The 14,204-nt window shown below is 53.8% G+C and overlaps 1 protein-coding gene across 3 annotated transcripts; it reads right to left on the bottom strand.

The window, feature by feature from the left end:
* Window positions 1–86: 86 nt before the first annotated feature.
* KCNK16 (potassium two pore domain channel subfamily K member 16) lies at window positions 87–7,137 on the bottom strand. Of its 3 annotated transcripts, XM_047860419.1 has the most exons (6): window positions 6,925–7,137; window positions 3,781–3,895; window positions 2,789–2,955; window positions 1,773–1,938; window positions 1,356–1,498; window positions 87–209 (listed from the first exon to the last, which is right to left on the bottom strand). In XM_047860419.1, exons 1-6 carry the CDS (start codon window positions 7,135–7,137, stop codon window positions 87–89), a joined length of 927 nt encoding a protein of 308 aa, XP_047716375.1. The 3 variants fall into 3 exon arrangements, with proteins under 3 accessions (XP_047716375.1, XP_047716378.1, XP_047716377.1); XM_047860422.1 differs by lacking the exon at window positions 1,356–1,498 and having other exon boundaries at window positions 87–217; XM_047860421.1 differs by lacking the exon at window positions 87–209 and having other exon boundaries at window positions 1,275–1,498.
* Between the last annotated feature and the right edge of the window lie 7,067 nt (window positions 7,138–14,204).

Consider the following 14,204-nt stretch of genomic DNA (forward strand, 5'->3'; position numbering starts at 1 on the left):
TCCATTTCCTGCTTCTGAAGAAGCCCGGTAACTTCCTTCCTGGAGGAGGAAGGGTCCAGGGCATATAAGGAGTCCCTCAGGGGTCTTCAGTTTCCCAGACCTCTTCCCCATATGAGGAAGTCCTGGGTGTAACCTGGGTCTCTCGATGCTGTAGATCCTTCCCTATGTGTCCCATCTGGAGCCTTCTCTGCTTCACAGCCTTGCCTCAGTCCGGAGTCTGGGAGTCCGGAGCCCCCCAGCCACTTACCGGCCTGCCTTGATGGCAGAGGTAGGGGCAGAGCTTTGAAGTCCTTGATGAAGTTGGGCTGTGGATGGACTGGTCTAAATCTCTCCTCTCCTTTTGGCCAGAGACGTCACAGTCTGGCAGGAGAAGGGCCAGGGTTGCAGAGCATGTTCCTAAAGGAGGCCAGGCCTCCACGGAGCTTGTCTCTGGGTGTGTTTGGAAAGGCTCTTAAGACAGGCACCCAGAGGGGGTGATGAGGTCAAGGGGTGCCCTGGGGAGTCAGGGGAGGCCACACTCAGGAAGGTATGGGATACACAACAGCTCCTAAGCCTTGTTCACGGACAGCTCTAGACCTCTAGGCAAGGGGAACTGGCAGGCTTTGAGAGGCAGCTGCCAGATTCCTGAGGGTAGGTGTCCTGTTTGCATGAAGATGCTCCAAAAGTCCCTCCCCAGCCCTCCTCTCTCCTTGACCCTCCCCACCAGCCACCCCTATGGGCTCTGGTCAGGCCTGCTCTGCCCCATTGTAGCATTTTGGGCACTGGGTAGGGGCCTCTCTGCTTATTTAGTGCTTCTAGTGGACTAAACGCACATGGAGAGCAGGATCTTTCACTGTGTGTCCCCAGAGCCTGGCCCTCTGCCTGACACACAGTGGGGGCCTGACAAATGCCCCTGGTGCACATATCAAATGAGGTGAAAATAAAGTCAACGTATGTTTACTGTACTGCATAAAGTCTCCTGGGTTGGGGGGAATGCGGGGAGGGCATGATGGAGATTTGGCTACGGTGATCCATGTCTGGATTCAACTTTTCCAGGTCACATTTGGGGGAGGGGCTTTGGGACAACAGCGTGCATCTCACTCCACACACGTCTCTCATCCTGTCCTGCATCTCCTTTCAGTTACTTGCTTGAACATTCCTGTTTCCTTTACTCTCTGGAGAGATCCTGAGATCATCCCTGGCTGGGAAGGGGAGGGGGAGGATCTTGAACAGGAAGTCTAGAAGGCATATAGGGGTAGGGGAAGCAGGAGGGGCTCCTGGGGTTGCTGGAGGCCTCATGCAGAGATGGGGGTCTTCTGAGGTCTGGGGACCCCTTCCATCTCGGGGGCTCCCCCTTCCTTGAGGCCGAGTCCCCTGCTGAGCAGCCAGAGCTGGGAGCACCTGTGCAGAAGCAGAGGACCCAGTGGGAGGACCAGAGCCAGCCAGGCTAGGCCCAGGAGGATCCAGATGGCTGCCAGGCTCCGGTACACCGAGATGTAATGCTTGCTGGGGTCTGTACCTGGCAGGGAAAGGACATGATAAATGCCCGGGATCTGAGGGCACAGCCACACCCCCTCCCAGGTTCCATAGGGGTCTTCACCAGCCTCCCCATAACAAGGATCTGCAGTGGAGGGAAAGGGTGATGGGTCCCAGGCCACAGACGTCTAAGGATGTTGTGAGAATCCTCAGAAGGCTTACAAATTATTTGTCTCCCCCAAACAACCAGGGACTATTTCCCCATTCCCTAACCCTCATGGCCCCCACTCGGAGAAGTGTGACTGCCTTGTTCTCACCGACAACATAGTCCCCGAAGCCAATGGTGCTGAGAGTGATGAAGGCAAAGTAGAAGCCTTCACCGAAGCTCCAGCCCTCCACATGGCTGAAGACCATTGGCGGGAAGATGAGAATGACCAGCGTCCCCAGGGTCAGGAACAGAGCCAGGCCCAGGATCTGCAGCAGCTGGGAGTGAGAGAGTCTGTCTCTGAGTCACTTGGAAGGCCCAAGGATTGGGCAGGGGGAGTGCGCAAATCTGGGAGTGCAGCTGGGCCGTAGCTATGTCCCTTCCTTGCCCTGCACACCTTTGGGTTGGTGTTTGTATCCTGTGTGTGTGCTCTTGCCCAGGCCAGGGGAATATCTGGTCAGAGGGATTTCATTAGTGGGTCAGGTTGGAATTTGGAGACTCCTTTGGGTCTGAGGGTCATGCTTGGATAGACCTGTCAGAGACTCAGAGCTGGGACAGAGGACAGCCACTGAACTGCCCCAGATTCTTCTGCACCCCAGTCCTCCTTAGTGTGCTGGCTTTGCAAAGGGCTAGCCAAGTGGGTGGGCGATGGGGGTGTGCTGGGTGGCCCAAAGTTTACTTTCAACCGCAGGAAGGGGTGCTGGAGTTCTGTGATGGCCACAGAGATGTGCTGTCCAGATTCCCTTTCAAAGGAGACCTTGTTGATCAGCAGTCAGCCAGCGGCCTCTGGCTCCCAGCTCCTTTGAAGCGTATGTCAGCTACAGAGAACCGCCGGGCCCACGGGCACACCCTTCCCAAGAAGGCCACCCTGTGTCTGATTGAGGCCAGGGTATGTAGCCCTGGCTGATTCAGCACCCTGTGGGACAACTCCCATGGCCACACACGCTGGAGAGCTCCACGAGGGGCTGGCCAAGTTTTTGTCCAGCCTGATCACAATTCAACTTCTCCCTCTGCCCCGCCCTTTCTTCCATGAGTTTCTACCCCTAAGACCCTGCCTGCCAAACCGCGTCTCAGTATCAGTTTCTGTTTTCACCCCACCACAGGGCCATAAGGAAGAGGGGGCCCTACCTGGGAGCGCCTGGGCTGCTCCTCCCACCTCTCGAGGGCGGCCAGGTGGGTGTGCAGGCCTGCACCCAGGTGGTTGAGGAAGACCACGTTGAGCGGGATGCCCACCAGGGCATAGAAGACACAGAAGACCTGGCCTGCCTCCGTGCTGGGCGCCAGGTTGCCGTATCCTGCGGGGGGAGGGGAGGAGTGTGCAAATATGGGAAAGAGAGAGTTCAGAGCTGCCTCCCCCACAGACTCTAGGTGGTCATCTTCCATCACCTCCTGGAGTAGAGGAGAAGCTCCTCTCTTCCCAAGAACATTCCCCCCAGCCCCTGCTAGAATGATCTCTATTTGTAAGAATCCTGCTTGTCTTTGAAAGGCCCATCTCCAATGGCACTGCCTCTAGGAAGCCCTCCTGACTGCCACCCTCCTCCTGCCTACGTGGAGTGATTCCTCATAGTGCTTTGTGTCATTCCTGTCTAGTTTTTCCCTGGGGGAGGTGAGGGAACACAGCAGATGCTATTGGTGTGCTGTCCCCTCAGAACAGCTGGGGCATCACCTGCAGCCTGGGGGACAGTTCCTGTCCACCCAGATGGCTCTCTACTCCAAGTCCCTGCATCTCTCTGTACCTGAGAACGTGCGTAGTCTATGGGCAGGTTCAAAATACTAGAGTTAACACATCCGGGGTCAGTTCTCAACCATCGAGGGCAGGAGTTGGTAGATAAATAGCCTCATTTCCTCCCCCCTCACAGGCAATGTTTGGAGGCTGGGCTCTGCCTGTGCTCTCAGAGGGCCCCCGTGGGAGTGAGGCCAGTTGTCCTAACTGGGACCCTGTTCACCCATGCAAACGTTGCTGCCCTTTCTCCTCTCTTGCTTTACCTCCCCACTTCTCTACTTGTGCTTCCTGGAATCATCTCCTAAATAAACCACAGTCCTGGTCTCAGCATCTGCTCTCAGCAACCGCAACCAAAACAGGGACTTTGGGGAAGCCCTTCCCCACCCAGACCCTTTACCTATGGTGGTGACAACCGTGCCCGCAAAGAAGAAACTGCTGCCGAAGTCCCAGTTGCTGGGGTTGGTGGAGTTGCCTTTGGGGTTCACACCCTTCACCCAGGCTTCCATGATCACCTGTTGGGGGGGGTGGTGTGGGGTGGGAGAAAGAGGCAGCTGATGGTGGTCAAGCTCTCTGCTGTCATCTCACTTAACGATATTCTTAGATGGTCTTGTTTCCATTTTGTGGAAATGTAGGCTCTGTCCAAGTAGCTAAATGCCTTGCCCAAGTCCACTGCTTGTTCCATGGGCCAGGGCTGACTGAGGTGTGGGCTGTAAACATGGGCTGGTGGAGGGGAACGGGTGTAAGGAGGCAGAGGAGGGTGCTTAATGAGTGGTCCAGGTGGGAGGTGCTGTCTGTGGCCAAGAGGGTGAGACGTAGATGTGTTGTGAGGACAATAGGAAGATTCCAGGTTGGATGTTCCCGGAAGAGCTTACTGGGGAACGTAGATTTGGGGGGCCACAGGGAAGCCATGGGGCTGCCCTCCCGCAGGGCTGATGGTGGGGACAGAGAACCCCGTTCTGGGTATTCCCGGGGAGCAGGCAGCCTTGCTCTTTGCTGCCCCCTCATGAAGCCCAGCCCATGCCTACAAGAGAAATTCCATCAGACACCAGGGCAAAGGTCGTGTATGTAGTGGTGTTTCTGTGTCGTGTGTTGTACGCATGCATGTGCATGTGTGTTGAGTGTGTGTTTACGGAATCTGAACCCTGGAAGGCTCAAGCGTAAGCCCCTCTGTCCTGAGGCCCAGCCCTCTTGGAGATGGTTAGTGATTCCTCCCCAGTTCCCTCCCCTGTGACCATGCCTTGTCCCAGGCAGCAGCACAGTCTTGCCACTTGATAGAGCCCCCAAAACTGGAAAAGGGCAGTGGGGGAGGGGGCCACTCCAGCCTCCAGTTCCTGTGGGAACCTTTTCCCCACTGGCTGGGTGTGTGTGCTCCTGGCCAGGGTGGGGGTGGCCCTGGTAGGCTGGGCCAGTCTGGGAGTCCTGACACAGGCTGTCTGCTTTTCTTCACTTTGGCAGAACTGGTCTCTTCCCATGTGGACTTTGGTCTCCCTCCCATTCCCACACACCCAGAGAGGCCAGGACGGAACATTCCGGAACACGCTCACTCCCTGGAGACCCTCACCCTTGGGAGCAGCTCTTGCTCTACACCCAGCTGTCTCCCACAGCCAACCTGAAGCACTCCATCCTGCTGAGGAGGGGCCTTGATTCAGCGAGGGTACTGGATGTGGGGCCCCCAGTGCAACCCTCCATTTTTCTGTAAGAATCCACACATGTAGAAAAAGCCAGACACGAATCCTGTGAACCGGGGCAAGGCCTTTTTCCTGTGGAGGCGTCTCTAACACTGCTTCTGGTACTGTTAATGGCTTTTTCCTCTTGTGAATTTTACCAGTAATGTGTGCTCTTCTGGAATCCTATTCCTGTCAGCCAGGCATCCATCCCCTGGCAAGTGAGGGTCCCTCCCAAGGAAACTGAGGACGGAGGTGTCTTGGCTCCCCTGGGGAGGCCAGGGCCAGGGTGTTGTTATTCAGTGGCTGGGGCTGCAGTCAAGCCTATTTTTTAGGCTTGTTTTTTAGCTCTGTTTACAGAGCTAGTTAGATCCCAGCCACCAACCCTTCCCACACCCTCAGGCTCCTGGGTTTTGCGTCTAGTCCTAGGCTGAGGGAGGAGGTGCCATGGGCTCCAGGGCCCGCGAGGGTCTTGGGAGGCGCCAGAGCCCTTCTCAGTCTTAATAGGGGTGCTATGGTGCCAGCCCTGTACTGCTGGAGAGCAAGGAGGCCTCGTTTCCTGGAAGAAAGGGCCTGGACTGGTCTCTCACATCTCTGGAAAGTTCTCTCTGACCACCCCACCCAACTATCAGCTTCTAGGTCAGCTGTTCTCCATCTTGAGGGCATCGCATGGCCTGGAGGGCTTGTTAACAATAGGCTGCCGGTCCTGCCCCCAGAGCTCCTGATTTGGAGCGCCTGGGGTGGGGTGCGATGTCGGCATTTCTAAAGGACTCCCTGGTGATGCTGATGCAGCCGTCCAGGGGCCGCACTTTGAGGACTGCTGCTCTAGGCTGTATCCTGACCACCCCAGGGCCTTACACTTATGCTAATTCGTATGGTGAAGAGCAGCCAGCTGAGGGGTGAGTTCTGTCCCCAGTACTTAAGCCTGCAGTCTTGCCCACACTCCCTCTCTCTGTGGCCCGGTTTCCACCTACCAACTGGAGACAGTGATAGCCATAGGTCATTATGAGGAAACACGTATAAAATTCTTGGCTCCAGAGGATGGATCATGACCGGTCTAACCCCAGCATGAAGACCCTGTTCCCCACTGTTTTAGGCACCTTGTAAATGCTCACTAAGTGCCAATTATCACTCTGATGACTCTGCACTTGGCTTGTTCCTTTGTGGTGGCTGTTGTCTTTCACTGGGCCCCCTGGTCTCCAAGGCATTCACAACACCCCGGTTTTGCCATGCTTCTTGGAGAGAGGGTGCTGGAGCTCCAGAGTTTGTGCAGAGAAGTAGGAGGGGGACATGCTCTGCCCCAGAGAGAGCCCCCTATGGACGCCTTGCTGGTGTAGCTATCATCCTGCTCATCCTGCTCACTGGGCCGGGGAAGACCAGCATGGCAGCTGCTCCTGACCTTAATTTGTGTGTCCCACCCACAGCCTTCGAGTGTGGTCAGCAGAGGGAAGTGAGGGGGGTGAGGACAGAAGGATTAGCAGCCCCGGGGTTGGGGTAGGGAAGTATGGCGCATGGGAGAAGGAAATTTGCACAGTGTTGCTAACCCTGACACACAGTTCACATTTATGCAGCAAGTGGCTGCTTAAAAAATGCTTTTGATCCGCTGTAAATGTCTGCAGCACCTCTGAGATCATTCGGCTCACCTTTTAGATGAGGAAATTTGGGATCAGTGAGTTTGAGTGACCCGCTCAGTGTCACACAGCAATCTGGTTCTAGACCTGGGGCCAGAATCCAGCCCTAGGTCTCCCTAGGTCTCTGTTCCCGCTCTACACTGCTTCCAAACAAGCATTAACCACCCCTCCCCGGACTGATCGCCCTGGATCTGCCACGAGAACCCCCACTCTGCCCACCATCCCACACCAGCACCTCCCTCTCACCTGCACAAATTGCTCCAGGGCCCGCTGGTCCAGGCACGTGTAGTTCTCCAGGAAGCGCAGCTTCTCAAACTGGAACTGGTCCCTGGACTGAGCCTCCGCCTGCTTCTCCAGCAGCTGGAAGACAGTGGCACCAAGCAGCAGGTAGCAGACGTAGGCCAGCAGCAGGGGCAGCACCCGGCCACCCCAGCAGCTGCAGAGCCTGGCTTGGGGCATGGTGTGGCCGGGAATCTGCCGGGGCTGCGGGGCTGCCTCTGGGAGGAGAGGGGGGAAGCGCCCGGGGACCCGTGCCCAGCCTCCTGCCTGCCTCGCCCTCCTCGTCCTCCTCGGCACAGGTGTCTGGAGGCTGGGGAGTCTGTTTGAACAGTGCGGCTCAGTGTGGCTGCACTAAGTGCCTCCAGCGCAAACAGGCCAGCCACCCCCCACCAGCCTTTTGGACCCTGGAGAGCACAGGTCGGTGGCATGGACCCCTCAAAGAGACCTACCGGTCCTCCTGCGGTCGTCTTGTCTTACCCTCTGCCTACAAGTTGGATGGGTGTTTCTGGACCAAATCAGATGCTTTCCCCTTCATTCTGCCCAGGCCTGCGTGGGTGCCCTCCACAGCCCCCAGCTTTTCACCCGTGTTGGATGGCTTTGGGTCCCCACGCTGGGAAGGAATCAGGATGGGTGTGAAAATGCCTTGTGCTCAGTTGCCTTGGCTACAGAATGGGGCTGGGAGGATGGCCTGCCTATTGAGGGCCCTGAAGATAATAAACTGGGTAACAAATCAGGGCAAAGCAAATAGAGAACAGCCTTGACCAAGAACAGGAATAGGGTTGATGCTCCCAACAAGTTGTATGCATTTGCTTCATAGCTTTTGCTGAAAGTTTTTTTTGTTTTGTTTTTTGGCTTGAAATCCTTATCAGGTTTCTTCCAATACAATATTGGTGAGATGTATGTGTGAGTAAAAAAGAAGCTAAAATTATATCCTGGCCTGAGATGTTAACAGTGGCTTCGCTCTGGGGAGTGGAATGGAGGGTGTTTTCCTGTCTTTCTCTTCTTTGCTTGTGTGTGAATTTGCAATAGCTTTATTGAGATATAATTCACATACCATTTCATTCACACATTTAAAGTATACAGTTGAAGGGTTTTTAGTATTTTCAGAATCATGCAGCTATCTCCACAATCTTTTCTAGAACATTTTCATCAGTTCTGAAAGAAACCCCTGAGCATCCAGTCTGCCCCCTCAGCCTCTGGCAAAACCATTAATCTGCTTTCTCTCTCTGGATTTCTCTATACTGGACATGTCATAGAGATTCAGTCTGACCGTTTGTGGCCTTTTGTGTCTGGCCTCTGTGTAATGTATTTAAGGTTCATCCATGTTGTGGCATTTGTCAGTAGTTTATCTTCTTTTTTTTAATGTTTATTTTTGAGAGAGGAAAAGAGAGAGAGAGAGAGAGAGAGAGAGAGAGAGAGAGAGAGAGAACAAGTAGGGGAGGGGCAGAGAGAGAGGGAGACACAGAATCCAAAGCAGGCTCCAGGCTCTGAGCTGTCAGCACAGAGCCCGACATGGGGCTCGAACTCACAAACCACGAGATCATGACCTGAGCTGAAGTCTTGCTGCTTAACCGACTGAGCCACCCAGGTGCCTCTACTTTATTCTTGTTTATGGCTGAATCATAGTTCATTGCGTGGGTATACCAACATTTTATTTATCCGTTCATCAGTTGATAGATACTCAGGTTGTTTCCACTTTTTGGCTATCAGGAATAATGCTACTACAAATATTCACTTACACGCTTTGGTGAGGATGTATGTTTTCATGTCTCTGGGAGTGGAGTTGCTGGTCACGTGGTCATTCTATGTTTAACTTTTTGAGGAGCTGCCTGGCTGTTTTCCAAAGGGGCTGCACCATTGTACGTTTGCACCTGCAGTGTGTGTGTCTTCCAAGTTCTCTGCTCACGTTTTCTGTGATGGGCTGTGGCCGCAGACAACACGAGCTGCCTGTCTACATCCTCTCCCTCCTTCCCAGCTAGCAGAGCCCAAACCGTGTGCTTGTGAGCCCCAGGCAATGGAGCGTGATCGGTCTAACCCATCATGATAGTCCTGCTCCCTGTGCTCTGGGCTGGGTTCCTGGGAGCAGCCCCGAGAGGGGGATTTGTGTGTGAGCAGCGGGGTAAGCGAAGAGCGATACGGATGTGGGGAGAGCAGGGTCAAACAGGAGACCATAGTCCCAGCTCAGCCTGGTTCGTGGAGAGCCCTGGTGGGTGATGCACATCGTTAGTCCCAGGTGGAGGCAGGGGAGCTGGGCTTTCACAATCCCACACCAGCCAGTCGTTGAGCCATCTCTGGCACACAGCTGGCAAACGGTTCCGGTAAGCTGGGGATGGTCCACTAGAGTCCCAGGTGATCGGTAGGCCAGGCCATTGGAAGCAGAACCACATTAAAGAGGGCACAGAAATGGGGAGGAGATCAGAGGATGGACAGCATCCCTCACACCCACTTTCCCAGCTCTCTTGCAGCTCAGGTGGCCCTGTGACTCAGTTCTGGCCAACTGGGTGTGTGCAGAGCCGGTTGTGGATGTGTGGGGCCAGGCTGTGCTGTCCCCGCAAAGGGCTCAGCTGTGGCTGGGCCCGCCGTTCCCCCTCTGTGTGCCCTGAATGCACAGATGGCTGGCCTCATTGAGGGAAAGGTCAAGAGGGTTGCAAAGACGCTCAGCTGATTCTTTTTTCTTTTTTTTTTTTTGATGTTTATTTTTTATTTTTGACAGGGAGAAAGAAAGAGGCAGATGAGCAGGGGAGGGGTAGAGAGAGATAAGGAGACAGAGAATCCCAAGCAGGCTCCAGGCTCCGGGGCTGTCAGTACAAAGCCCGATGTGGGGCTTGAACTCACAGACCATGAGATCATGACCTGAGCCAAAGTCGGACGCTCAACTGACTGAGCCACTCGGGCGCCACTGATGCTCAGCCGATTCTTGCACACACCTATCTCTAGATTTCAAAAATGTTGGGAACATAAACCCTATTTGTTTAAACCACTGTTAGGTATTCTGTTACTTCCCAATGGCTACACAAATTTTTGTTGTTGTTTTAATTGTTCAAGGCTTATTTGAGTTGGAAGAAATAGCAACACACTCCAGTTATCTGAAGTAATTGAAATAATTTGTGAAGGGAAGCCAGGAGCCGCCAGGCTTCTGGAGCAACTGGGCCTGTGTCCTCACTCTTAGCCATTAACAGGCTCTGTTCCCTCTCCTCGCGGGGTGCACCCCTCCACTCGCCCCAGCCAGCCGGCCATTCCCTCCCTGTGCTCTGTCCTGTCTCTCTGCCTCGAATTCTGCTCCAGGCCGCCCTGCTGGCATCCCATCAGCATCAGCTGCTGCCCTTCTCTTCTTTCTCTTGTACTTCTTGTCTCCAAGGTGAGGCTGATGTCAAGAGCACCTTTTCACGTGGGCCACTTCACAGGTGTCTGGACGGCCTTGAGTCAAGCAATACCTTCAGCTGCTCTGCCCCAGCCAGGGGGTGGGGGCATCACATGTACAGGTGTCACTTGGAAGGGGGTATGGGGAGGCAGATACCGTGGCCTCTGTGTCCAGGACAGGCCATGATGGTTTTGGTAATGAGAGAGAGAGAGAGAGAGAGAGAGAGAGAGAGAGAGAGAGATTAGAGAAAATAAAAGCCAGGGGGAGATTTTTTTTCCATTTTACCACTTCAAGTATGTGAATGATCAAGAGAGTGGTAGTGTCATAGGATTCTTAACCTGCTCTAAGGCCAGAACTAGAACAACAAATAACAGGGGGTGGAGGTGTAGGCAGGATGTGGAGGCCACCCCTGGGGAACATCCCGGCACTGTAACCAGTGCCGAAGGCAGCCAAGGTGTCTCCACTCCAAAGCACCTCATCCATCCCATGGTTGAGGGGGGCCCTGCCTGGGTGTGGCAGCTGCCTTCTCTGCAGTCCTGCTGGTTCTGGGTTCCCTGAAGTCACCTGTGGATCTCGAGCTACCCCATACAAGGCTCTTCTATACCCAGAGCTTTCCCAGATAGCACCGTGGCTGGGATGTGGGCTTGTCTTGGAGGAGGAAGGAAGCATCAAGACTCCCCAAACTCACCCCTGACCGGTTTTTCTTTATGGTCTGGAGAGATGGGACCACACAGGTTGACTACCATCTTATCATCACAGACTTGCTACTTCCTGGCTTTAAGCTTGGGTTTGTAGTTACACCTGCAGGGCTGCGTAATAATCAAATCCTATTTTATTGCCCTAGAGAAGCTCAATGTGTGAAGAGTTCTGTTGTGTATCATTTAGAAAGCTCATCCATTGACATCTGGGGGAATCTCAGGCAGGTCTTAGTAACTTCTTCAGCCCAAGTATCCTCCACGGGTCTGGACGCTGTCCACAGGCAATGGTGGTGGTTCCAAGGTGGAAGGAAATCAAGGGAAGAGTATGGACTGTCTGTATGGGAGAAAGGGGTGGGCGCTGGGGGCCAGAGCTCTGTCTCTGACATGTTGAGGTGGAAGGAGGGCTGGGTTAGCCCTTAACTGGAGCCCCCCCACCCAGGTCCTGGCAGGTTCTCTAGGGTGAAGACACTGCCTTCACTTATGGCCTACCTATTGAGAACCTCCTGTGTGCCTGTTGTCCTCCCCCGTCCTCGCTGCTCACTCTCCCCTCTGAGGCTCCTTCCTCAGCTCTCCTCTGGTTGTGCCCCTCGTCTCCTGTTCTCACGTTCACTTTTCATGGACCCCCAAAGACTTGACTAGAGTTTAGGATGAGTCCTTCTCAGGAGCACTTCCATTTTAGTGTGTGTGTGTGTGTGTGTGTGTGTGTGTAGGGGCGGGGGTGTACTTATGAAAACCCCAATCCCACAGAGCCAGAGAGTGGTAACATAATGGTGGAATTGGTGGGCGGGGGTCAAGTCACGAGGTCATCCTGCACCACAGAGGCAGCCCTCTTTCTCCCCACCTTGACTCACTCAATACATGCCAATGGAACCCTCTGTGCTGGGGCCTATTGTAGTGACTCCAGTCGGCTGTGGCCTCATTTGGTCAGGTTTAGGAGAGAATCTGCTTGACTGTGGGGACCTCCCCTGCCCATCAAACACTCCATCTCCCACCCCACGGGGGCACTGCTCCGCTGTGAGTAACTGATGGACACAGGGCATGATTTATAATCCCTTTCAGGGAATTATTGCTGCTAATGGGCAGAGCCAATTTGTGCTTCCAAGTGGGGAGGGCAAAATCAATTAATGGAGAGTCTAACATGGCCAGGCCTGATGGCAGAGTGTGGCCTGACATCCGGCAAGTGATAAGGGACTTTCTGAGGCTGAACTAATAAGGAGATTGGAGGAAAAAGAAGAAAAACAAAACCCCTCTCAGATCAATTTCGTGTACAATGGGGAGAGAATGCAGAGTAAACAGAGCAGCTGGGCATGGGCCTCTTTCCATCTGGATGAGCCCTGAGATAAGGAAAAGGACAGGTTGCCACCCCACCAACCAACATCGGTATTCACTTAGGGAGTCACTCAATAGACACATATCCGCACAAATGAAAAAGGGCACGTTCCAAACCGGAACCAAAGAGAGAAGATAAGGCCCACCTGCCCCGGGTACATCCCTTGCAGGGAAAAGGGCAAGTGGAAAAAAGGAGCCGTGGTTTCAGACCCTGCTGCCCTGAGCCCCAATGATTGGCAGCACCATGGGCCCAAGCGACAAGTTCTGCATATGGTCGTCTGGGCTCCTGGACGTGTCCCCACAGTGAAGCGTGCGGGAGAGCATCCTGTGTGGAGGCAGGGGTGGCACGGGTTTGTATAGGTCTCTGTCCTCGTGGCCAGAGAGGACTGTGACCTCCAACTGTGTGGCCAGAAGAGAGGAGGGAGAAGGCTGAGGGGTGATTTGAGGGAAAGGCTTTAAGCAAACAAACACACCTGGTATTGACCTTGTTCCGATTTTCCATTGTTTTTTCTGTTGTTGTTGTTGTTTTTTGAGCAGTAGGATTCGTTTCTCACATGAACTCTTTCCCTGCACCCCAGGATGGGCACTGTGAAGAGAAGGGCTCTGGTTGAAGTGGGGGATGGGGCTCCCACTTTGAGGGCTTGGATGCAAGAGCCCCCCCACCCCCACCCCCGACTCGTGATTCTGAAATAGATGCCCTCGCTTAAATCGGATTTACCTCAGAGTGGACTCTGAGGCAAAATTTGGGTGTGAGTAGTTCATGTGGGAAGTGGTTCCAGGAACCCATCCCAAGAGAGTGGGGACGAGAGACAGGGGAGGGGGGCAGTCAATACAAGGTGAGTTTTTGAACAGGCGTCTGCCGTGGGCACCTGGGGCTCAGCCCCACCAGGACCTCTGGGAGGCTGTGTGGGGCACACCTCAGAGTTGTCCTTGGCGGGGCAAGGAAGCTGGGGGTGTTTGTCCACCAGCGCCTGCCCCTCATTAGTTGAGGATTTGCTCCAGGAGAGCTTAACTCTTGCGCTGCTGGCCTGCCTTGCCAATGGACCTAGAGTGTTCCTATGGGGGAAGAGGACCTTCGGGTAGAGACAGACGGATACTTGAGACAGGAAGCTGTTGATGTGGATGACAACTGTTCACCAAAGCTACGTGGGACCTCCAGGTGGGCTGGGGGACATGGGCAGGACACAGCCAGTGTCTGTCAGACTCTTAGTTCTATAACTAAGTCATTAGTAGTTTTCTGTGTCATTGTGGTTTGTAAATCCTGCAAGGAAAGAGCTCATCTGTGGAAGTTAATGAAGGAATCGTTCAGCTTGTCAGACAAATACCTTTGGGAGACAATAGGAGTGGGGAGATCATGCCTCTCTCTTGTGATGGCCACTAAATTTGAAAAAGGCAAGGGGATTGTTAAAGGATCCATTAGACACCCTTTATTAAAGAAGCCCTTATGCTTCCTTATGTGTGCAGACTATGGAAAAACCCAGAGCTGCAAGATGCACTGAGGCAAAAGCAGCAATAAACTTGGGAACACATGGACCAGGATGTAGATGTGGGGTGTTGATCAGGATACAGTCTATCTTGGCCCCAAGGAGCAGCAGAGCCTTCCCAGGGCCTGGGAGATGAAGTGAACAGAGAAACTGAGAGTGTAGAAAAGGCCAGGGCTGCTGCTGACTGTGTGGGATCCTGGCAAACATTTTTTGTGAGCTCCTGTCTATATAAGCAATTTGATTAAAACTGCACCAAATTCATGAGTCCATCTGAGGTGTAATGGTTACTGGTGAAGATTTAGAATGTTGTAGACAACAGGTACTCGTGGATTTGTTTGTTGTCCATTCAGTACATGCGAAGATTCTTTGTGCTAT

The sequence above is a fragment of the Prionailurus viverrinus genome, chromosome B2 (genome assembly GCF_022837055.1).
Source record: "Prionailurus viverrinus isolate Anna chromosome B2, UM_Priviv_1.0, whole genome shotgun sequence".
NCBI classification, from domain to species: Eukaryota; Metazoa; Chordata; class Mammalia; order Carnivora; family Felidae; genus Prionailurus; species Prionailurus viverrinus.

What these genes read in the sequence shown, in the direction of transcription:
- KCNK16 (XM_047860419.1), bottom strand. Translation starts at nt 7,137, where the DNA reads ATGCCCCAAGCCAGGCTCTGCAGCTGCTGGGGTGGCCGGGTGCTGCCC. An exon ending in CTTCGGGGACTATGTTGTCG is followed by an intron (nt 1,499 to 1,772) that starts GTGAGAACAAGG and finishes TTTCCCTGCCAG; the next exon opens with GTACAGACCCCAGCAAGCAT. An exon ending in CCCAGCTCTGGCTGCTCAGC is followed by an intron (nt 210 to 1,355) that starts AGGGGACTCGGC and finishes CCAGACTCCGGA; the next exon opens with CTGAGGCAAGGCTGTGAAGC.